The sequence below is a fragment of the Chiloscyllium plagiosum genome, unplaced genomic scaffold (genome assembly GCF_037043375.1).
Source record: "Chiloscyllium plagiosum isolate Xiang-an unplaced genomic scaffold, Cpla_swu_hap1 HiC_scaffold_21, whole genome shotgun sequence".
NCBI lineage: Eukaryota > Metazoa > Chordata > Chondrichthyes > Orectolobiformes > Hemiscylliidae > Chiloscyllium > Chiloscyllium plagiosum.
This window is the reverse complement of record NW_028270159.1, coordinates 17,972,792-17,997,413: the sequence shown is the minus strand read 5'-3', so window position 1 is coordinate 17,997,413 and position 24,622 is coordinate 17,972,792. Positions and strand designations below refer to the sequence as shown.

Genomic DNA, 24,622 nt, shown 5'->3' with positions numbered 1-24,622 from the left:
CATGTTGCGGCTGTACAGTACATTGGTTAGACCACTACTGGAATATTGCATGCGATTCTGGTCTCCTTCCTATCAGAAAGATGTTGTGAAACCTGAAAGGGTTCAGAAAGGATTTACAAGGATGTTGCCAAGGTTAGAGGATTTGAACTATAGGGAGAGGTTGAATAGGCTGGGGCTGTTTTCCCTGAAGTGTCAGAGGCTGAGGGGTGACCTTATAGAGGTTTATAAAATCATGAGGGGCATGGATAGCATAAATAGACAAAGTATTTTCCTTGGGGTGGGGGAGTCCAGAACTAGACAGCATAGGTTTAGGGTGAGAGGGGAAAGATATAAAAGAGACCTAAGGGGCAACTTTTTCATATAGAAGGTGGTGGTAAGTGTATGGAATGAGCTGCCAAAGAAAGTGGTGGAGGCTAGTACAATTGCAACATTTACATGGCATCTGGATGGGTATATGAATAGGAAGGTTTTGGAGGGATATGGGCCAGGTGCTGGCTGGTGGGACTAGATTGGGTTGGTATATCAGATTGTCTTGGATAAGTTGGACTGAAGAGTCTGTTTCCGCGCTGTACATCTCTATGACTCTAAATGCTATGGGTCATATGATAGGTTGGGTCATTGTGTTACTGCATTCAAAATCTGTTCTATCCTAAATACAAGTGTGAACTGATAATTTGTTTTTGCTTATGCACAAAAACACACTGGCAGCTCCTGCTACCATGGACTTATGTCAGTGAACTATCCTGGTTATCAGGAAACAGTACGATATATCATACTGTTGTTTTTCTTCTCCTGAGGTCTGCTGCACACACTTGTAGATAAAATATTCTTCTGCATATGTAGTTTAATTTGTGAGAAGCATGACATCTTCTAATAGACTACTAGTCATTAACAATTCCTATGCAACTTAGGGATGTTTGTATTTTCACTTTTTTTGCACTTTAGATTGATCTCTGAATGCTCTATGATAACAATTCTTATTCAGTTCCCATACAAAATATGAATCATTGTTCCTGTCCTTTTCCAATTAACTTGATAACTTTAATCTCAGTACCATCTGCAACATACATTTTGGTTTTGGTGTCAGGTGTCAGGTGTCAGTGTTGGGTGTGGGGCAGCGGTGACTTGGAATCCCTGATGATTGACCAGTTAGCTTTTAAACAGTATCATTGGAACAGGGCAACATTGGTAGAATAATGAAAAAGACCCATTTAGAAACCTTTCCATTGGCATAAGTACAAAATTTTTAAGCTTGATTTATGCAAGCATTGGTGAAATGCCATACCTAACACCGGGACCAAATAAGAAATAAAAGAACTGTGGTTGTAGTAAATCAGAAACAAAAACTGAAATTACTGGAAAAAACTCAGCAGGTCTGGCAGCATCCGTGGATAGAAATCACAGTTAACGTTTTGGGTCTAATGACTCTTCCTCAGAACTACCAGATATATTAGTCCCTACAGCACTTTAAATCAAACAGGCCTACCATGTCAGAGTGCGTAAGCATGAACAGAAAATGAAGAGTAGGCATACAGCAGTTTCTAGCTTTATCACAAGAATATCAGAAAGCATAATGTATAGGAAAAGACCATTTATTTCTTTGAGTTAGTCCCCACAGCATCTTAAATCATACGGCCCTATATCTAATCCCAACTGGCATATTGTTTTTGCAATAGCTTAAATTTTGCAAATTAGACTTTGTAGCTTGCTTTATAATCTAACCATTCATTTTAAATTTCTTGGGTGGATCTCCATTTGGGTTCTTGAACTAGTCCAGAAGGCTTTAAAGAAAGCTGTGGAAACCATACTGAAGTTATAGTGGACAAGCATGAATATTTCTCAGGAAATTGGTATTCATGTTGGAAAAGGGCAGTATTAGTGAGAATGTGGAGATACAGGTTACAAGATTTGATGGGATTGAGGTTGACAAAGAGGAGGTTTTAGCAATTTTGGAAGATCTGAAAATAGATAAGACCCCTGGGCTGGATGAGATTTATCCTTAGATTCTCTGGGAAGCTAGGGAGCAGATTGACTTCAATCTTTATGTCATCATTGTTGACAGGAGTAGTGCCAAAGACTGGAGGGTACAAATGTTCCCTTGTTTAAGAAGGGGAGTCGGGACAACCCTGGTAATAATAGGCCAGTGAGCCTTACTTTGGTTTTGGGTAAGGTGTTGGAAAAGGTTATAAGAGATATGATTTATAATCATCTGGAAAGGAATAATTTGATTAGAGATAGTAAACACGGTTTTGTGAAGAGTAGGTCATGCTTAACTAACCTTATTGAGTTCTTCAAGAAAGTGACAAAACAGGTGGATGAAGGTAAAGCAGTTGATGTGGTATATATGGACTTCAGTAAGGCGCTTGATAAGGTTCCACATGGTAGGTTATTGCACAAAATACGGAGTTTCGGGGATTGAAGATGATTTAGTGGTTTGGATCCGAAATTGGCTAGCTGAAAGAAGAGAGGGTGGTGGTTGATGTGAAATGTTCATCCTGGAGTTCAGTTACCAGTGGTGTGCCGCAAGGATCAGTTTTGGGGCCACTGCTGTTTGTCATTGTTATAAATTATCTGGAGGTGGGCATAGAAGGATGGGTTAGTGAATTTGCAGATATCACTAAGGTAGGCAGAGTTGTGGATAGTGCTGAAGGATGTTGTGGGTTACAGAGGGCCATAGACAAGATGCAATGCTGGGCTGAGAAGTGGCAAATGGAATTTAACACAGAAAAGTGTGAAGTAGTTCACTTCGGAAGAAATAACAGGAATGCAGAGTACTGTGCTAATGGTAAAATTCTTGGCAGTGCAGATGATCAGAGAGATCTCGTCATCAGTGAATAAATCCCTGAAAGATGCCACCCAGGTTGGTAGGGTTGTTAAGAAGACATATGGTGTGTTGGCATTTATTGGTAGGGGGATTGAGGTTCGGAGCCAAAGGTCATGCTTCAGGTAAGGCCGCACCTGGAGTATTGCATGCAGTCCTGGTCACTGCATTATAGGAAGGATGTGGAAGCTTTGAAAAGGGTTAAGAGGAGATTTACTAAGGTGTTGCTTGGTATAGAAGGAAGGTCTTATGAGGAAAAGCTGAGGGAATTGAGGTTGTTTTCGTTGGAGAGAAGAAGGTTGAGAGGTGACTTAATCAAGACATATAAGATAATCAGAGGGTTAGATAGGGTGGACAGTGAGAGCCTTTTTCCTCTGATGGTGAAGGCTAAAATGAAAGTACATAGCTTTAAATTGAGGGGTGATAGATTTCAGATAGATATCGGGGTGGTTTCTTTACTCAGACAGTAGTAGGAGCATGGAACAGCCTGCTTGCAATAGTAATAGACTTGCCAACGTTAAGAGCACTTAAATGGGCACTGGACATACATATGGATAACAATAGAACGGTGTAGCGTAGATGGGCATCAATTTAATTTCACAGGTCGGTGCAACATTGAGGGCCGAAGGGCCTGTACTGCACTGTCATGTTCTATGTTCGATGTTTTATCTTCTAATTCACTTCATTTGCATCAAGCAGAAAGGAAAATATTTCAAAACTACATGTAGTGTTTTGCAATATGATAAATCATCCCAGAAATGAAGTTTCAGTTAACCTACAATTTTCTTAATGAATTTTAATTAAAAATATCCAAACAAATGTGTAATTATTGCTGTGGGCATTTTCAATAGTATCATTATTAATTACTAAATCACCTAGCTTACATGAAGAAAATTATTGAGAAGCACAATGTTTTGATTTAGAAAAATAAAGTTCGAGCCCAAATGACTACTCATGATTGGGATTAGGAATTAGTGATGCTGCCTGACCTGCTGCGCTTTTCCAGCAACACATTTCCATCTCTGATCTCCAGCATCTGCAGACCTCACTTTCTCCATTAGGAATTAGTAGCAGGACAAGCAAAGGATATGTGAAAAGAAGCAAAAATTATTGTTGCCTATTTAGAACATAGAACATAGAACAATACAGCGCAGAACAGGCCCTTCGGCCTTTGATGTTGCATCGACCCGTGAACTAATCTAAGCCCATCATCATCTATGTGCTTATCCAAGGATTGTTTAAATGTCCCTAATGTGGTTGAGTTAACTACATTGGCAGATGGGGCATTTCACACCCTTATCACTCTCTGAGTAAAGAACCTGCCTCTGACATCTGTCTTAAATCTATCACCCCTCAGTACCCCTTGTACAAGCTGACATCATCATCCTAGGAAAAAGACTCTCACTGTCTGCCCTATCTAATCCTCTGATCATCTTGTCTGTCTCTATCAAATCCCCTCTTAGCTTTCTTCTTTCCAACGAGAACAGACCCAAGTCCCACAGCCTTTCCTCATAAGACCTTCCCTCCAACCAGGAAACATCCTCTGCACCTTTTCTAATGCTTCCACATCCTTCCTGTAATGGGGCGACCAGAACTGTACACAATATTCCAAGTGTGACGGCACTAGCGTTTTGTATAGTTGCAGCATGACATTACAGCTCTGGAACTCAATCCTTCTACGAATAAAACCTAACACACCATATGTCTTCTTAACAGCACTATCAACCAGGGTGGCAACTTTCAGGGATCTACGTACATGGACTCCAAGTTCCTTCTGCACATCCATACTACCAAGAATCTTTCCAGTATTCTGCCTTCCTGTTATTCTTCCCAAAGTGCATCACCTCACATTTAGCTGCATTGAACTCCATTTGCCACCTCTCAGCCCAATTCTGCAGTTTTTCCAAATCTCCTGCAACCTGCAATATTCTTCCACACTGCCCACCACTCCACTGACTTTAGTGTTTGTCTATAAACTTACTAACCCATCCACCTATGCCTGTGTCAAAGTCATTTATAAAAATGACAAACAACAGTGGTCCCAAAACAGATCCTTGTGGCACACCACTGGCAACCAGACTCCAGGCTGAATATTTTCCATCAACCACCACTCACTGCCTTCTTACAGAAAGCCAGTTTCTAATCCAAACTACTAAATCACCCTTAATCCCATGCCTCTGCATTTTCTCCAACAGCCTACCATGTGCAACATTATCAAAGGCTTTACTGAAGTGCACATACACCACGTCAACTCCCCTACCCTCATCTACATGCTTTGTCACATTCTGAAAAAACTCAGAAGTTTGGGAGACATGACCTACCCTTGACGAAACCATGCTGACTATCTGCAATCAAATTGTTGCTTGCTAGATGATTATAATCCTATCTCTTATAATCCTTTCCAAAACTTTTCCTACAACAGACATAAGATTCACAGGTTTATAATTACCTGGGTCATCTCTACTGCCCTTCTTGAACAAGGACACAACATTTGCAATCCTCCATTCCTCTGATAGTAAACCTGTAGACAATGACGACTCAAAGATCAAAGTACATATATCTGCAAAGGCCAGAATGGCATCATGTAGCAAACAACATCGAAAGTTTTTCCCAATCATCTCATTTCAACCTTCGTGGGCTAAACATGCCTATGGCGGGTGTACGTAAACCACTGACAGTGGTATTTGACAGTCGATAACTAGAAGTATGAGTGAGAGTGCCTGCTGCTTTACTCATATTTCCTGAAATATAACATTCCATTGTCATCAGGCAGTGGGCACAACCTTAGAATTAGAGGGGGTCAATTTAAAATGGAAATGAGGAGACATTTCTTCAGCCAGAGAGTGGTAGGCCTGTGAAATTCATTGCCGTGGAGTGCAGTGGAGTATGTGACGTTAAATGTCTTCAAGGCAAAGATTGATAAATTCTTAATCTCACAAGGAATTAAGGGATACGGGGAGAGTGTGGGTAAGTGGCGTTGAAATGCCCATCAGCCATGATTGAATAGCAGATGGACTCGATGGGCTGAATGACCTTACTTCTGCTCCTATGTCTTAATATCTTAATATATCAAATGATCTGGAAAAGAGTGAATAAATGTTGTTTCAGGCTAGCCTTCAAATGGCTGTCCAATAAAAATAAACACAACTTGGATTTATAAGGGTGATTTTTTTTCCCCTAAGGAACAGAAAGTACAGGCAATGTCCAAATGCTGTGCATCAATGGAACAAGAGTCTGGTGCATTTCCAGGGCTTCACTGACAGGCCTTAGTAAAGATGGTGAGGAGGGAGCATGCTGGGAATGGATTATAGTGTGAGGAGATGATGGTCTGGCCATAGGTGCCTAACTAGGAAGGAACCCCTTATGTCTAAACTGTTGTATCCACACTTCCTGCTACAGGTAAATTAATAGGCCATTAAGGGTCACATTTAGCCGAAGGACAGACAAGCCACATAACACCAACCATGTCCTGGTAAAATACTAGTGGAGGCAGGTAGGCAGTATGAGTAGTTTTTGACCCTCCATCTGCTAGCCCACTCTTGGATGGTCCTTAAAATTCCACCCATTTATATTTTCATGGCATGCAAGAATGTAGAGTGATCTGATCAGCCAAGAACTTACTGAATGATGGAGCAGGCCCAAGGAGCTGAGTGGCCAACATGGTTGATATGTTCCCTGTCTAATTAGGGGTGACAGGTAGGCTCTTGAAGCTGGAAACAGAGGCCTTGCAGTTTAAAAGAAGCAGCATGCGATGATGGCAGGGAAGTAACGAAGTGGACACTTCAAATGGATGCATCCCAGGTTTTAAAAAACCTTACTTAAGAATGGTTCCTGTGGATACTTCTGATGTAGTTGAGAGGGGAGGATGCTAGATATGAGAAAGGGTTCCCCATTACAGACAGCATGTGGTTGTTGTAGTACCCAGGAAGGCAGGCATTCACAGAGGGTCTGCAGGCCTACCTAGAGCATTGTCTTAATGTAAGCTTCAAGGACTGAGGTGGTGGTTTCCTCAGTGATGCTAATTTCCTGGCAGGGCTTGGTACGGGTGGCATGTACCATAGATTCCTATTGTGCCCAGTTCTGAAACTTTCTTCTGTGCCAGCAGATGGATTTATACAGCTACATTGTCACTATCATGAGAGAGAGCAACATCTGCAAACTTCCTCACAGACTATTCGTACTGGGCTCAGGTTGTGAGTGTTCAGGCCAACAAATTCTAATTGAGTCCTGGGAGCCTTGAACCAACATGATTATCAAAGCATAAATGGAAGCTATGGTTGCTGTCACTCTGGATGCTCTTGGGATCTCCTCATAACATTTTAATGTTGCAAAAATCAGCTGGATTATTGCACTTGTTATGGTGTTCCTCATGTTGTTGCTGGTGACTTGTAAATCCTTTAATTTGCCCATTATCTGGAAGATTTCTGTAGTGCACCAGTTGGGTCAAATAGCTCAGAGAGAAGTCCTATTTCACCATTTCTTCGACTGTCCCAGGAATGTACAAGTGTGCAGGTCCACCATTATTTTGCTCTGGTCTCCACTGCAAGTTAATTATTTTTCTTCCATGAGAAAATCAATTGTCTGAGCCCTACATTCAAGAACTTCCTCCTTAAATCACTCTACTGAGTTGCCTTTCTCCCAAACATTGAAAAGAAAACCTGTCTCTTCAACTTTAATTTTAATCATACCTCATTTTTCCTGTTCAGTTTAACCTTTGTTTCTGTCTGTGATGCTGTTATTGCAAATTAATTGTTCACCATTTCATTATATGACAATTTATACAGACCTAATTACAGCCAAGGTTTCATGTTAGCTGTAAGAACATGACTTTTTGGTAGATGCATTTTTGTTTAACCATCATATTTTATTTGGTTACTGTTGGTATTTAGTCATGCCAAGCAGAACTGAAAGAATAGATTTCTTGAAGATGAATTAGTAAGAGTTATCTGAAGTATTCTACAATTTTGTCACAAAGTTTTGAAATGTTGATGATAATGCAAATATAAACCACCTTTGATGTGTGGTTAATAAAGGTAAAGCTCCAGGTAAAAGGATGCAGAAACATTATTTTATATTAGCTCCAGGTTTTGTTTGCAATGTATTATGTGTTGTTTGGTGGCTTGGGAATCCCTGGCAGCTATTCTACTGAAACCAGTGGCTAAGTTTCAAAGGAAGACAGCCAAACTCAGTTTGGGCCCCATGGCAGAAGAGTCTGCCTCTGTTAACCTTTGCTGGCTGAGGATGATGGAGCTTGATGTCAGAACTAATTATCATTTGGCTTGCACTATGTGCTATGTTATTGTATTCTAAGGCTCATACTCCTCTCACAGATTCATTCACCATGGTGACTTCTATCCACTTTCATCTCACCAGGAGTTTTGTATGATAAAAGGAAAGTGTTCCTCTATCTAAGGGAAAATGTTTTATATTATACAGCAGGTTCATGTATGCTAATATGTTAATAAGACTGAACACTCATATTCCTGATTTATTATTACATTACCCATATAATTTATACATGCAATTTTTTTCTTATTGATTGTTTTTCAAATTAGTCAGGATTATCAATTGTAAACCACACTGGAAATACTATATTCTGGCAAGTTCTGTGCATTTAGCTCAGTTTGCAAAGGAAATATATTGTGCCAAATTTTGATCATCTTCCTTCTTAGAATATTAGACTTTATCCACATACTGTGAACTTGGCTCTTATACATTGCTCTGAACCTCAACAGGTATGGGATCATTAGAATTTTCCATGATATATTTTTCTCCTCTTTCCCCTCTAAATTTTGCAACTATGGCAGAGTTGGGTGGGGGAGGGGGGGTGGTGTTGAGCACACTTCACAAACCTTTGCCAATGATGTCTGCAACTACCTACTAAGAGGTATGAGAACAGCCTTGGATGCCTTCCTGTGGTGAACACCTGGCTTATACTCGACATATCCCCCAACAGCAATGCTAATAGCTTCATGGGGAATTGTGGGAGCCGATCCATGTCATTCCATTCTCCAACACATTGCATTTCAGCTCTAGTGCTTTGTATCATCACACCACACAGATTTTCTTGTTCTCCAATAGAATTTCTACTTTAAAATGATCAACCTTCTTTAATTAATCTACTTAAAGCCTTACAACAAAAATGCTATTAACTATGAATGAAAACTTAACTGCGGCACTCTGTTCATCAAGCAGAACTGGATTAGGTGCCACTGCTACTCTCTTGATTCTTGCGGGTTTCATGCAATCCCAATTGAAATTGAGAGTGCTGGGAGGTGTGCACTGTAGACATGTATGATCACGTGGTTGGGAAGGTTTTCATTGGTGAATCCTGCCATTAACTGACAGTACAGCAAGTATGGGTGAGGTAGAAAACAGCAAACCGGAAGACTTTTCATAATTGCCACAACTTTCCTGTCCAACTGCATTGCCATTATCCTTAAGACTTAATGACAGCTGAAAGGTAGCTTTTTCAAATGTTTTTCAAATTTAAATTTCACTTGTAAATGTTTCAAATGACACTGATTTTAGATTATTCATGTGTGCATTATCCTTATTTATTGCTTAGTTGAGAGCTAAATGTATTGGTGTACTCTTGGTTGTTTCTTCCACAGTAAAGAAATGTCTCTACCTTCCCAATAACCAATGCTGTGATTCTGCATTCACGTTTTATTGGATTTTCCTGTTCATGTCCAGTGTTGTACTTGCTATGTTTTAGGTCATGTTGATTTGCCTGTCTTGTATTGTAACCAAGACTGTATGATAGTGTAAAGGAAATTGTATGATTACCACTTAGCCCCTAAGGCCCCCTTCAGCAAGATCAATACTAATCTGATTGTAAACTCAACTCTACATTCCCACTCACTCCCTATAAACTTCCATCCCTTTGCTAACCAAGAATCTATCTACCTGCTAGCCACAACAGCCACTCTTGCAGGCCCTGTATAATTGCTTTCTATCTATTTTATTTATTGCGATTTCTTTTCTTAGCAAGAAGCTTCATGTCCTTAAACAAAATAGATACTCATTTCAAGTCATAAGGAACAATTTTCATACTTTCAGTTCTGGTGACTTTGTCCAGCTCTACTGGTTCAATCTCATTTGGACACATCTATACCTCTGCTTTTGGAAACAAGAGAGAGTGATCCTTGATTGTATAAACAAGGTATACAACATAAAGGCCACAATAGCAAAAAACAAGAACATTTTAAGATGCATTGCAATCCCAAAACCAAGACAGAATATAAATAGCTGACAAGAGGTCTAAAGCAATGAGAAGTTGACCAGGTGGGAATTCTGAATGAGGAAAGATCTACTCCTATTATGTAACTGAAATAACTACACAGAGGCTAGTATCCCGTCCCTAAGTCACCCTTTATTTTGTGGCTAGCCAGCTCAGAGTCAATCCTTGAAGTCAGAAGACTCTCTGAATCTCCTGTTTATATCTGTTAGCCAGGGGTCCCTGATTGGGTGAGGTTAACAACCTCAGTCAAGGATCTCATAGTCAATAAGATCCACCTCATTCTAATCACTACAGTAACCTACCATTCTTCCTCATTTGTTTGAATTTCCAGCTACAGTGTTACAACTGATACAAGTGATACAGCTGATTATTAGAGTCAGCTATCTGTAAACTTATATTTTCAGGTTAGTTTTGAGTACTGCAGTTAGAAAACATTTGACCTCTTCAGTAGACAGGTCGTCAGCTATTTTTGAAAATAAACCTAATGGCTCACTTACTCACAATGAAGCACTTAACGTCAGAAAAGATGGAAGTAGAATATTCCAGGCGGTGGAATGATTGCTTGATGGCCGTCATGCGTCTTGTTCCCAAGTAGCAATCCAATTCACCTCCTTTTCTGGGAACATTCATACTTTTTTGACCATAGTACTTGCCACACATTATACTTGAAATCCGTAGGGATAGAGTAGTAAATAGGTAATACTGAAGACCACAAATGGTCTTGTTTAGGCTGAGACAATGTCTGAGATAGAGAATGGACTCAGTGACAAGAGTACAGATTTTGTAAAAATGGCCAAAAATTAGAATTTTGACCTTCTCCATGTTTAACTGTAGGAAACCATCCCTCAACCAAAGCCTGACAACATAGAGGTAGAGAGAGTTGAGTTAGGTGGTGAATTTATTGGGCTAAAGTTATTTTGTTTCAAGACTCTCCAAAGCTGCTTTTAATAATACTGATCAGTACATTTGTAGAATTCTTAGATTTTCGAAGTAAACTAAAAGATTTGATGAATTTAACTTCATTTAAAGAAATTAAAACGATTCACATATTTTAGTATTGTGTAAGAGCCCTCCTATGAATGTGATGGAGACCTACTGGCCTTTCTTTGAATGAATGTAAAACTAGTTCTGTTCTGTAAGTTATAATCTGTTTTCAGTTAGTTTACATAATTCACATTGGGTCTCTTTGCTACCATGTAGCAACCTGTTTTGGAAGCTACACCCGAATTACAGTAGATATTAATCACAGGGAAGTGAGCAATAATCTTAGTAATCAACAAAAATATAGCTCATGTTTGAGGCAGTCAATCCACCTGAGAGCCCAAATTCAGCTCTCTATGCCTTATGGTAAAAAACATGTTATCTTATTGACTACAGCATACAAAAATATTTAATCCTAGTTTTAGGAAAAACTGCTTTGAGCAGGGTCAGAAGAGTATTATCGGCTCAGAATGAATGTTGTCAATAATAGCAGATGAATGCTTACACATTTACTTGACACTCCTTTGCTCAAGATTTTAAAAAATCATTAATCCATGTTTTAACTGAGCAGAGGTATCAATTCATTTAAAAATAATTAGCCACTTCCAGCCATTATTTACATAGCTGTTCAACTAACTTTGACTTAGACACCAAGTGTTCCTCTCAGAAACACACGGGTGCCTTATGTTTAACTAAATAAGACTGAAATGGCAGGAGGATCAGGTGCGGTGTGGCTGAATTCTGTGGCATGCAGTGCAGTAAATAATTATCTGGATACTAATAAAATTCAGTTCAAAGTTGCTGAACTAGATTCTGAGTTGTAGACAATCCAGGGCATCAAGTTTATCTGAACACATTATTCTGAGAGCAGTTATATCCCTGAAGCAGGCAGAATTTCAGAGTTTACCAATAGTCAGAAACTGAAGGGTGTGGATCTGAGCCAGGCAGGAAAAGTATGAGGTGGTTGCTATCTGCACAGATGAAAAATACGGCTGCAAGGTAGATGAACATACTGACCATGGCAAAGGTTGCTATTCAAGTGGAGTTAGCAAAAAATAACATATAGAAGTGGTGGGAAACAGCACGGTTGGGAAATTAGACTCTGTTCTCTGCAATGTAACCAGAGCTCTGAATTTTGTGCTGCCTGCATTATGCCAGGGTTAAGACATTGCCTCATGGTGGAGAAAAAGTTGGATTGGGAGGAGGAGGATCTAGTTGTTGTGGTCCACATAGGAACCAATAACATAGGTAGAATCAGAGAAGATGTTCTGCTGAGATAGTCCCTTAGAAATCGAGACAAAAGAAATTATCATGGGGAATGTGGAAATGACAGAAATTGAATAACTATATTAGGAGGAATCTTATCAGGCCTAGAACAAAGTGGGCCATGGTAAGAAAGCTGGGAGAATCACGTGAGATGTTGGGGAAGCCTTTGTTGATGTCAAGAGTAAATTGTTGAAAGTTTGTAAAAAGATTCTCACTAGAAAGCAGCGAGATGCATGTTAATGGGGATTATTAACAGTTTCACTAACAGTGAATCTCGCCTCATTGATATGCAACTTGCTATCTTCCACTTGCCATGAGGAAACTAGATGTTGACATTCCTAACATAGCTGTCAGATGGGGTGTTGGGCCATTTCATCTTGAACACTCAGCAACAATGCCTCAAGACACAGTCAGAGCACCAGCCACATGTACCCCACATCCACAGACATTGGCATCCAATAACTGCCAGCTTCTCAGAACCGTCATGGCATCTTGCTCATCCACTTGCAGGGCTCACCAGCAACTAGCAATCAAATACTGCTTCAGGGATACTTTGCACACAGGGAAAGGCACCTTAGCCTCTCAGAGCTACTCACTTGCTCCATACCTGCAGTGATGGTAACTTTCTCTGTTGATATTGGGCTGAGAGGCGAAGTTTTCAGAGCATAGAACAATCGCAACAGACTGTTCTGTGTTTCTCACTCATCCAGTGCAATCCATTTGCCAAGTGGGTGGCTATCCCAAAGAACCATGAGAAGACCATATCTGGCACTCATTGTTGGGGTACAATGTATCTTGTTGTTTGGAGGTGTTTGTGTAGCTGTTATTTGCAAGGTATGTCAGCACTGAAACCTCTCTGAGGAAAGTACATAGGTCCTTGGCAATAGGAGCAATAGATGCAAACACAGGTGTAATGTGTCAGTGTACTGAGGCAACTTCAATACATTATGTCAGAGTAAAAGATCCCATGAAAATAATGACTCTAACACGATAGAAATTGGCATTCAGTTTGAGAGGGATAATCATGGGTCAGAAACAACTGTGCTAAGCTTAAATGATGATAGTACAAAGGAATGAGGGAAGAGCTGACTGATTGGACTGGGAAAGGCTTTTGGCAGCAAAAACTATTGAGGAACAATGACAGACATTCAAGAAAAGAGTGCATGGCTCACAACAAAGATATATCCCAGTGAGAGAGAAGGATTGTGGGAAGGGGATAAGCCAACCATGGTTAACCAGATAAATTAAAGATAGCACCAAAGTGAAAGAAAACATATAAAGTCGCAAAAAATACTGGGAAACCAGAGTCGGAAAGTTTTAAAAATTAATAAAAGATGACCAAAAACAAAAAAGAGGAAGAAAATAAACTTTGAGTGTAAATCTTCAAGTAATATTAAGATGAATAGTAAGAGCTTCTTTAGATATATGAAAAGGAAGAGAGAGGCCAAAGTGAATAGAGGCTCCTTAGAGAATGAGGCTGGTGAAATAACAATGGGAGCCAGGAAATGATGTTATGTGATTATTTTCTATATTGTGATCTACATACTATAAACTTATAGCAACTATTTTTGATTTTTTTTACTCCCTGATGTTTACCAAAAAGAGCTGGAATTGTTCAATTGCCTCACATGGCTCAAGGATCCCTTCCTGGTACTTCTAAGGCACAGAAATATAGATCTGTTTGGATGAGGCTGGGCTAGTGGAGCTGGGCAAAGTCATCAGAATATAAAGTATGAAAATTGGAAGGGGCAGGTTGATTTATCTTCATGACATGGGACAATTAACTATTTTGTTAATGGACATGGCTTCTTGCTAAGAAAGAAAGCACTATAACTAGAATACACAGGGAGGAATTCTATGGGGCATGCAAGAGTAGGTGTTGTGGCTGGCAGGTAGATAATACTTGATAAGCATTATTGTAAGTTTATTGGGTGTGGGTGGGAATGTAAAGTTAAGTTTGCCATTAGATCAGCCAGATCTTGCTGAATGTCAGAGCAGGCTTGAGGACTAAGTGGCTTATTCCTGCTCTGACATTTTATATCTATAGTAGGGTCCTAACAGGTGAGGTAATTACTGTCAAATTTGGATCCATTCTTAGAATGTTGACTGACAGAGTTCTAACACAGCATTGAATTCACCTGTAACATTTTGATTATCCCTGCTGGGAGTGATCTCAGACAATTTTCTTTACATTACAGCATGTCCCACAACATGGCAAGTACAACACCTAGTCTTATAGAAAGTGAATGCAGGAACATAATGTTGTTTCTTCCACAGTAAAGAAACGTCTCCAATTCCCCAATAACCTGCGTGTGTCAACCAATGTGACACATTGATACATTGAGCTCTCAACTAAGCTATGCTCAACCATGAAACGGCAAAAGAGTCGAATAATCATTTTGCTTCAGTCTTCATGATAGAAGATCCTAATAACATTCCAAAAATCTAAATATTCAAGAGTCAAAAGGAGTCAAGGAAATATATACAACTACCACTGGCAAATAGGTACAAGGGAAAGTAAAATAATGGGCCTTAAGACCTATGTCTCTTGTACCTGAATGGATGTCTCTTAAGATACTAAGAGAAGTAGCTACAAAAACAGTGGATGCACTTGTAGTAATCTTCCAAGAATCTTTAGATTCTGGAGAAGTTCCAGAGGATTAGAAAACTGCCAATTTAACAACTTTATTCAAAAAGGGAAGGTAACAAAAACAGGTAACTACACTGTGGAATTTAGAAGAATGAGAAGTGACTGGTTTGAAACATCTAAGATTTTTAGGGGACTTGACAGGGTAGATGTAGAAAGGTTGCTTCCCCTTTTGGAACCATCCAGGACCAGAGGATCATTATCTCAGAAAACCAATATGAGGAAGAATTTCTTCTCTCATAGGGGTAGTGAATCTGTGGAATTCTTTGTTGCAGAGAGCTGCAGAGGCTGGGTCATTAGGTACATTCAGGGCTAAGATTTTTACTCAATAAGGGAATCGAGGATGATGGGGAAAAGCCAGGAAAGTGAACTTAAAGGGAATAGCCTGTTTCCATATTGTAGGGATTTTATGATCAGATTAGTCATGATCTCATTGAATGGCAGGGGAAACAGAATGTGGCCAAACCTGGAATCCTTAAATAGATCAGCAAAGTTGCATGGAAAATATATCAGTAGCTTTTTGTTTACTGAATTTAATTTCAGTTCACAGCCAGTTACTCCATATTCATCCATACTGCTCCCCATTGCCCTCACATTCCTTTAACGTCTTCTGATCAGTTCAGCTCCTTGGAGCAGTACCAAATTTGCTGTCCCTATTCGCACCCAGTGAGTTGCCTGTCAGGACTTGCATAGCAGTATTGGTCATTGATTTTGTTTAGACAGAATCAACGAAATCAGTGGGGTTTCTTATTGGTGACATTAGGCACTAAATACAGTTAGACACTCTACCATCAACTTGATCTTCACTCAAAATTAAAACTGGTCTTGCCATCTTCATGAAATAGGCAGTAAGAGAAGAAACATATTCTTACCTTACGGGCATTCCAAAAGTTATTTCAGGGAGCATGCCTTCTTTTTTTTCTACCTTTTTTCCCAGAACTCCAATGTCGTGCGTTGCCCTAAACTGGTAGATCTCTCGTGGAGTAATCAATCCAGCTTTAATGGCTGCTTTATTTAATGCTGCAAAGTCACGTCTGAGTTTATGCAGAGTTTCCTGTTTTCTGGGTTTCATTGTATGCCAGTGACCAATAGCTGAGAGATACAGTGATAAAGAAAATAACACGATTATTAGGGTTGAGGATTAAAGTAATACATAGTTTTTTCTGACAATGCATAAAGAGAATTAGTTTCATTCCTTATATTGGTATTCTATCTTCAGTGCATAGACTTCATTCCTTTATTTACCTCAAAGGGAATAAATCATTTTCTGCTACGTCTGTTATAGAGTAAAAATACTTGCATACTTTGGACTAATACTTTTTGAATTCTGTTATTAACACTTTGGATTGTGTTGAATTGTTTACTGCTGATACAATATTCCATCAATTTTTATCCTTGCTTAATCAATTCTCTTTAGCTTTCTCTCTTCTTCTAAATCAGCACATTCACTCCACATTGTATAATGCTTTTTCTCTACCTTAACTCTTAAGATTTGAGACATAAACCTTTGAGTACAGCATTCACAAAATTCCAGTTGTGACACTGATATTGCTACAGTGTTATTGCACTGAAAATTGGTTGCAGGCCATTGAACCTATCGTGTCCATGATAGTTCTCTTCATGCTAATTCCACTCCCCCACTCTTTTTGTGTATCTTTGCATTTTTCTTTTCACTCCAGGTGCTCATCTAATCCCTTTTGACAGCCTTGATTTCATTCGCTTCTATCATGATCTCACGTTCTGCATTCTGGATCCTTACCACTTATAGCAGAAAAATGCTTTTCCATCAGTTACTACTGGAGATTTTGCCTGACTTTAAAGTGGTGTCCTCTGGTCTTTTAGCCTTCTGTAATTAGAATACAAATCGTTCTCCTATAACACTCGTTTCATTAATGCAAATTCGCTATAACATGATTGATGAACCGGGGACACTGTTTCTAAAGCGCAAACTTTTAAAGCGTATATTGGTTATAATGCGGTTCCAGCCCCATTAGTTTAAATGGTACTGCTATTACGCAATTTTCTTATAACACGGGATTGCACGAGAATGGAACTACTGCCTTAGAACAGAACTGACTGTAGTTTCTCTCTATCCTTTCTGTCTGAACCTCTCAGGACTTTGAAGTCATCTATTAAATCTTTCCTCAATCTTCTCTTCTCTAAAGAGAACAATCCCAACCACCCAAATTTATTCACACACTGAACTCCAGGAACCATTTTGACCGAAACATCGATTTTTCTGCTCCTCGGATGCTGCTTGACCTGCTGTGCTTTTCCAGCACCACTCTAATCTAGACCCCACCATTTTTGTACAAAAAATTGTGCTGTAATGCATGTTTCTTCAATGCGAATTGGCTTTAATGCTATTGAAGAATTTAGATCATTATTTGTAGAACATGAACTTTCCTCACCTGTATTGATTATAACATGATTCTGTTCCAGCCCCATTAGTTTAAATGGGGCTACAGCGCAATTTTCTTATAGTGCAAGATCGCACGAGAACGGAACTATCAATTAATATCAGAACCAACTGTAATTCTTTTCTGCACTGTCTCTAAAATCTTTCCATCCTTGCTAAAGTGTGGTGCACAAAATGCTGCAGTTGAGGCCAAACTAATAGTTTATTAAATTTTATTTTTATTTCATTGCTTTGCACTCCATGCTTCTATCTATAAACCCAGAATCTTATAAAGATTATTAACAACCCTCTCAATTGTGATTTGTGCATACATTTCATCAGATCTCTCAGTTCCTACATTCTCTTCAGAATTTTGTCTTTTTATACTGCCTGTCCTTGCTCTTTCTACTAAAATGTTCCAATTTACACTTCTTTGCATGTCGGTCCGTTAGTCTAGCTAAGCCTGCTTGAAGTCTCCTCACAGTTCACAATACTTTCATAGAAATATAAAACGATAAGGACAGGAATAGGCCAATTGATGAGTTGTGCCTGCTCTGCCATTCAATATGATAATGGTTAGAACATAGAACATAGAACAATACAGCACAGAACAGGCCCTTCGGCCCACGATGTTGTGCCGAACATTTGTCCTAGCAAAAATGGTTGATCATTGAGCTCAATACTGTAATCCTAATCACCCCCATATCCCTTGATCCCTCTGATCATAAAAACTATATCTACCTCCTTCTTGAAAACACAAGGTTTTGGCCTCAACACTTCTGTGATAGTGAATTCCACACACTCACCACTCCCTGGGTGAGGAAATTACTCATCTAAGTCCTAAAATATGTGCTCCTTATCCTTAAACTATGATGCCTGAATCGAGACTCTTTCACCATTGGGAACATTCTTCTAGTGTCCAATTTATTGGTGTCTATGAGACTTCCACTCATTCCTCTAAATTCCAGTAAACGCAATCCTAACTGACTCAATGTCTCCTCATATGTCAGTCCTGCCATTCCAGGAATCAATTTTTAAACCCTTGCTGCACTCCCTCTGTAGCAAGAACATCCTTCTTCAGATAAGGGGACCAAAACTGCACATAATATTACAGGTGTGGCCTCAACAATGCCCTGTTTAAATGCAGTAAGACATCCTTGTTCCTGTACTTGAATCCTCTCACTATGAAGGCCAACATACAGTTTGCTTTCTTTACTGCCAGGCTGTACCTGTCAGCTCACTTTCAGCAACTGGTGCACCAGAATACCTAGGTCTTGTTGAACATTCCCCTCTCTCAATTTACAGCCATTCAAATAATAATGTCTTCCTATTTTTGTTACCAAAGTGAATTACTTCACATTTATCCACATTATACTGCATCTGGCATGCATTTGCCCACTTATTCCGCCTGTACAAACCACACTGCAACATCTCTATATGCTTCCTTATCACAGCTCTCCCTGCCACCCAGTTTTGTGTTATCTCCAAATTTTGAGATATTCCCTCATCTAAATTATTAACGTATATTGTGAGCACCTAAGGTACAAGTTTTCAAGTGTTGTCTCAACTGTAAATTTTGAAATTGTATCCTTACTGAATCAATTATCCAACAATTTGGAGCACAAATGTAGTGCAATATCAATGGCGAGTATAAAGGTCCAATTAATGTCTTCTGTCACCAAATCCACACTTGCATCAATTTCTGGCTCAATGTCTCATTTCACCTGTAGCATGCCTAAATAATGGAGATGCAGTCAGCTATTATAAATTACTTTTACATGATCAACAATGACGTTGAAAAACTGTGAGATGCTCAGCATGGGAAGAAATCACATTAAATCTGTAAGTACAAAAGATGCAAAATGGTTTTCTGTAATCAAAATAATAAACTGAAACTGAGATTTTTTTTCCCTGTAAATTAAATTGAAATTCAGAACATGGATCAAACATTAGAGGCTTGAATTTCTCTGAACAGGAGGATGACCTGACATCAGGGGACGATTTGGCACACAAGATTGGGTGGCAGGTCTTCCCCAACAATATTATTAGGAAGTGCCAATTAAGGGCTGGCAGGCAGTGTGCTTGGCAATATGAGGATGGCTGACAGTTATAGCAGCAGCAGCTTGTTCAGATGTCATTTTAAAATTCACAAATGCAGCATTCAGGCAGTTGCAGGCAGAGATTAAAAAGAAACGACAGGGGCTAATAGAACAGAGGGAGTGGAAAAATGGCTTCAACACAGACAAGGGTCATTCCATGATTCAGCACTGCCTCCCTGGAGGCATTCCTGTGGGAAATAAAAAAAAATTATTTCCAGCAGACAGGAGATGCAGAAACGTTGACTCTCCTCCTCCTCGGATGCTGCCTGACCGGCTGTGCTTTTTCCAACACCACACTTTTCGACTTGAGAAGATACTGGTGAGTTGCCTTTTTGAATGCTGTAGTCCATTGGTGCAGTCAAATTGCATTCAAGTGAACGCTGGTTTTGTGACATTATAGTATTGTATGCCATACTTTATAGAAAGGACATTCTAATCATAGAGTCATATATTTGCAGAAATTTGAATTGTCATTTTAGACGAGCTGATTTCTGTGTAATTTTAAAAAGTACTCTCTTCTAATATAATATACGAAGCAGATAATTGTGTCTTATTACCTGCAGGAACTCCACCATCATAGACTCTCTCAATTGTCCCATACACATGAGAAGGTCCTGGTAGGGCATTACCACTTCGCTTTCCCTTGCCAAGTTCGGACTAAAATAAGAAAAAAATAATAAATAGGATTGCAAACTGAATAGTAAAGGACATTTTAGATCCTGCCAAAATCAGTTCTCTCACTATTGACACTGCCCCATTCTCCATTTTATAATGAGGCTGAAGCAGATCATTCACAGTCTGTCATTTCATTGACACTAAGAGGAACTTCCAATATTTACATCATCACCAAAATCATGCATTTTCATGTCCTTTACATTACTCATCTCCAGCCCTGCCTCAGTATCTCTGTTTCCAAAACTCAATTATTCCAGTGCTTTCTTGGCTGGCTTCCCACCTTCCATCCACTGTAAAATTCAGCTGTTCTAACATGCTGCTACCTTTTGAATAACTTGCACCCGTCAATTTTGTGACCACTGGTCAACTTGGCTTCTGGTCAGCCAATGCCTTAATTTCCAAATTCTCATTGTCAAATATCTTCAGGCTGAACGTGGTGGTTGGCATGCTGGGACAAAATTACGTGAGGTCTCTTTTCCTACCTTCTCCCTTAACTCATGTTTCCCACACTACTATTGTGTGCTTCATCTACTCATATCACACACCTGCTCCACTTTCAGTTACCCTCTCAATTCTACTATTATTCTTACCTTTTCCTTCCTGGATTCATTCAATTGTACAATTTTTGCCCCACTTACATATCTCAATTCACCGTTAGCCTTCCATTTACTTCCCCTCAACCCAATTACTCCTCTCGATCTAGATGACTGGTTCACCCTTAATGTGTTGCCCTCTTCTTTATATCCTAGTTTTCCTTCTACATTTCCTTCCTGTTTTTCTCTCAGGATAGGGAGTGGGGTTCTTTTTGTTTACATAATTAAGCTAACTTCTTTAACACAATAGATTGAAAGAGAAAGACACTCTTGTAAATTTGTCTATCTACCATTCTCTTTCTAGGTGTTAGCAAATAGAACCTTCATCAAAGTTGCATTGGAAGTCATTTTAAAATCTGATCTCTTAACATTATTTGTGGAAATAGACAGATAGGAGTGTTGTACAGCACAGTCACCAAAACAAGTAGTTGTATTGACAGGTAAGTTGTGACAATGTTAACATCAAGACCTCAAAAGTGGGTTCTATAGCATTGGTAATTTTGATGTTGGTTTAATAGAAAAATGTTAGTTGTGTGACTTCTGCTCACTTCTGCTGTGGTTCATACTCACTCATTACCTTGTTAGGGGTGGGAGCATGCACAAGAAGTATGTAGAAGTGGACAAATTGTGACATCATTCAACATTTAATGATTTGCTGTTTGACCTACCACTCTTAGCTTCTCTGTTCCAATTATGTTTCTAAACAACTGGACATGTATTCAGCAGCAGAAATGACATATCACCAGCATTGTTTAAAGGGATCATCATCCAAGTTTCAGAATAGTTGCCTATTACTTTCTACAGATATTGCTGAGGTTTTGGGTGTTTGCAGAAGTTTTCAAAAGTTTTCGGAAGGTGTCGGTTGCTACTATAAGTTCTGAGATCAACTTTTGTGCCTGTTCATGCTGGCTACAGTAGCAGTAGTACCAGAATAAGATGAAGCAATTGTCTTATTTGCACTTGTGCCAGGTGTAGTGCGCTTGACAGCTGCAAAGGGTCCCCCAGTACTCACTGCAGTACTTCATGCTGGTCAGTTACATCTTCCATCACTTACCCACCATGAGGAAACAGCACTTGCCACCACAGATTCAACAAATATCTCAGGAAGAAGAGGTAAAGGAAGGGATGAGGCAGTTGGCACATCCACATTCTAGCCAGGTTGCTTGTGAGCACACATATACTTCTGATATTTATGAATAAAACCCTAGATTGTCATTGTTTACCATTTCCACACCCTTCACCCTTTCTCTTTTATGAATTATTCCAGTGTTCTCTTGGTCACAATTATGGAATAAAATCCATCACAAAGGAAACGTTCCCTCCTAATTTTATCCAACAAAACACTTAAAACTCTACATAACAATCCATCAATCATCCTTCTGCATCCCCTTACTGTTGGTCTTGTGAGTGCCTCTGCTTGGTTTTGTGCTCATGCAATGCTACTCTAGTAGCTGCAGCATGACTGATTGAAGGCTACTGATTTTCAAAGGGGAGGTTGCAAGGGGCTTTGCAATATGTCCACAAGATGCTTTGGATTTGAAGAGCTTTAGATTGATCCACCTCAGCCTTGGTGTGAGTAACCTGAGTTGGCTGATTGACTGACTGGGGCACAGAAAGGGCATTGCTGATAGGGAGTGCAGATGCTGTCATCCTGAGAGAGATCAGTAGGTTGTGCTAAATAGTACTACTGCCAATATCCCAGCAGAATGCCTCGGCCATCTGAGTAAACTATTGAGAAACAGATGGTTGTCCTGCTGTTTGACCTCAAAAAGCTCCTTTAACCGCAAGCATCCACAATTATGATGGCAGACATCTGAGCCTCCTTAGCACTAAGCTGGGCTTGCATGGATGCTGCCTGACCTGCTGAGTATCTCCAGCACTTTCAGTTCATATTTACAATTTCTACCATCTTCAGTTTTTATCTTTGGTATTAGCTTTAAGTGCTGCTAACTTCAGACTTACTAATTCACCATTAGATTACATATCTTTCTCTTATAATGCTGGAACTGAAACTGATATCAAAAGGTATTTCATGGTATTGTGAACAGCTTCAAAGCTCTTCAGATACACAGTTTCCATTTCATCAAATGTAGTACTTATTTGCATTCATGTTTACTTATGGTATTAACAGACTGATTCATCTGAATCAGTGCCAATGCAGAGATTGTAACATTTGTATTGTGAAGCAAGTTACTGCTGCTCTGTCAGAACTGCTGAAACAAGAAAGAAACAGATACAAAGATTATCCATGTTATTTAGTTTTAAAATGAATTCCCTCTGTGAACATTTTGGCTTTGCAGCATTTGAGGGATTAACTGACCCCCTGACTGCATCTATATTTCTTTAACCTGTCTCCATGGTGAAGCCATTCTGGGATTCCAGTCACCAGAACTGAAAGGTCTGATAGGATGTTCTCACAGCCAATGCAGTTGCATTTATTTACATGTCATCTATTCTGGGTGCTCAGAAGAGCTCAGGAACGCCTAAAAGCGAAGATTGTTCTTTTCCTGTGAAAATCTGATCAATTAACTTCTTTGGTGAAGAAATCTGATAAAATACTTTAACCACTGTGTGGCAAATCTGCATTTAACCCTTGAAAGTCTTGATACCACTTTTGGTAGTATCTCTATATCCACAAATAAGCAAGGGTCAGAATTTTCTTTTTTTAATGCCATATCCTGTATTTTGTTAAAATTTCCACACTTGAAAAATTTCACAGAATAAAATTTAGAAATTGAAACTGGTACTCTTTATTCTTTTATTTTTTGAAAATTGGTTTCAGCCCAATTCTGACAAATGGAATGTAAATCTCTTCTCAAGAAGTGTTGAGATTGAATATGATTTGCCTGAATTAACCTGCAGTCCACTCAATAATTGTCCAAATTTAATCTCATACAATAACTCTCCATGCACAAGTTTCTACTGCTGCTTAAAGCTGATCGAATCTCCTCTGAATACAACTGCACATGAGGGATTGCTTCACAATCCAAAGACTACATGCTACAATCTCAGGGTGGGGTGGGGTGTGAGAGATAGACAGACACTAGATGAAAAACATAAGATGTAAGAACGTAGAGTGAGACTGATTGCAAACTATTTAAAAACAAGGGAAGATTCAACGCATGGAAAGCCACAGAAGCAGTCACAGCATCAACGCAACAAGTACTGTACAATAGTCTCTGATTCCCATAAGACTGATATCCTTTTTACTCAGGTCCCATGTAAAAACCATATCAAATAGGAAATGGAGTAGGTTATTCAGTCTCACACATCTGCTCTGCCATTCAAAAGGATCATGATTTGATATTCCTCATGTCCATGATTTGATTTTCCTGCCCTTTCCCCATAACCCTGACTCCCCTCCTGAGCAAGAATCTATCTCAGCCTTAAATATACACAATGTCTGTGCCCCACAGCTGTTTGTGGGAAGAAGTTCCAAGGATTCACAATCCTCTGTGAGAAAAAATTCCTCTTCATCTTAGTCTTAAATTGTTGCCCCTTTGTTCTGAGATTATGCCCTTTGGTCCTACATTCTCGGGGATCAAAACTGCTCACAGTACTCTAGGTATTGTCTCATCAGAACCTGGTACAATTGCAGTAAGACTTCCCTACTCTCATACTTCAACCTCCTTTGAAATAAGGACCAACATTCAATTAGCTTTCCTGATTAGCTGCTACAAAGATAAATACACCAGTTTTTTTATGTTTCGTGCATAAGTACCCCCAAATCCCTTTTTTTGCAGCCTTCTGCAGTTTTTCTCCATTTATATAATACACTGCTGTTTTGTTCTCCCTTGAATTTTCCCACATTATACTCCATTTGTTGGCTTTCTGCCCACTTGCTTATTAATATCTCTCTAAACTGTTTGCATCTCTCATGCAAATTGCTTTTCCATCTA

The 24,622-nt window shown here is 39.3% G+C and overlaps 1 protein-coding gene across 1 annotated transcript in view; it reads right to left on the bottom strand.

The window, feature by feature from the left end:
* Nucleotides 1-24,622, bottom strand: part of cfap77 (cilia and flagella associated protein 77) — a 190,035-nt gene that overhangs the window by 66,376 nt on the left and 99,037 nt on the right. Inside the window, exons 3-4 of the mRNA XM_043720336.2 lie at nt 20,013-20,112; nt 15,831-16,050 (exon numbers count right to left, since the gene is read on the bottom strand). Of these exons, the coding sequence (XP_043576271.1) occupies nt 15,831-16,050; nt 20,013-20,112 (320 nt within the window). The remainder of the gene's footprint in view (nt 1-15,830; nt 16,051-20,012; nt 20,113-24,622) is intronic.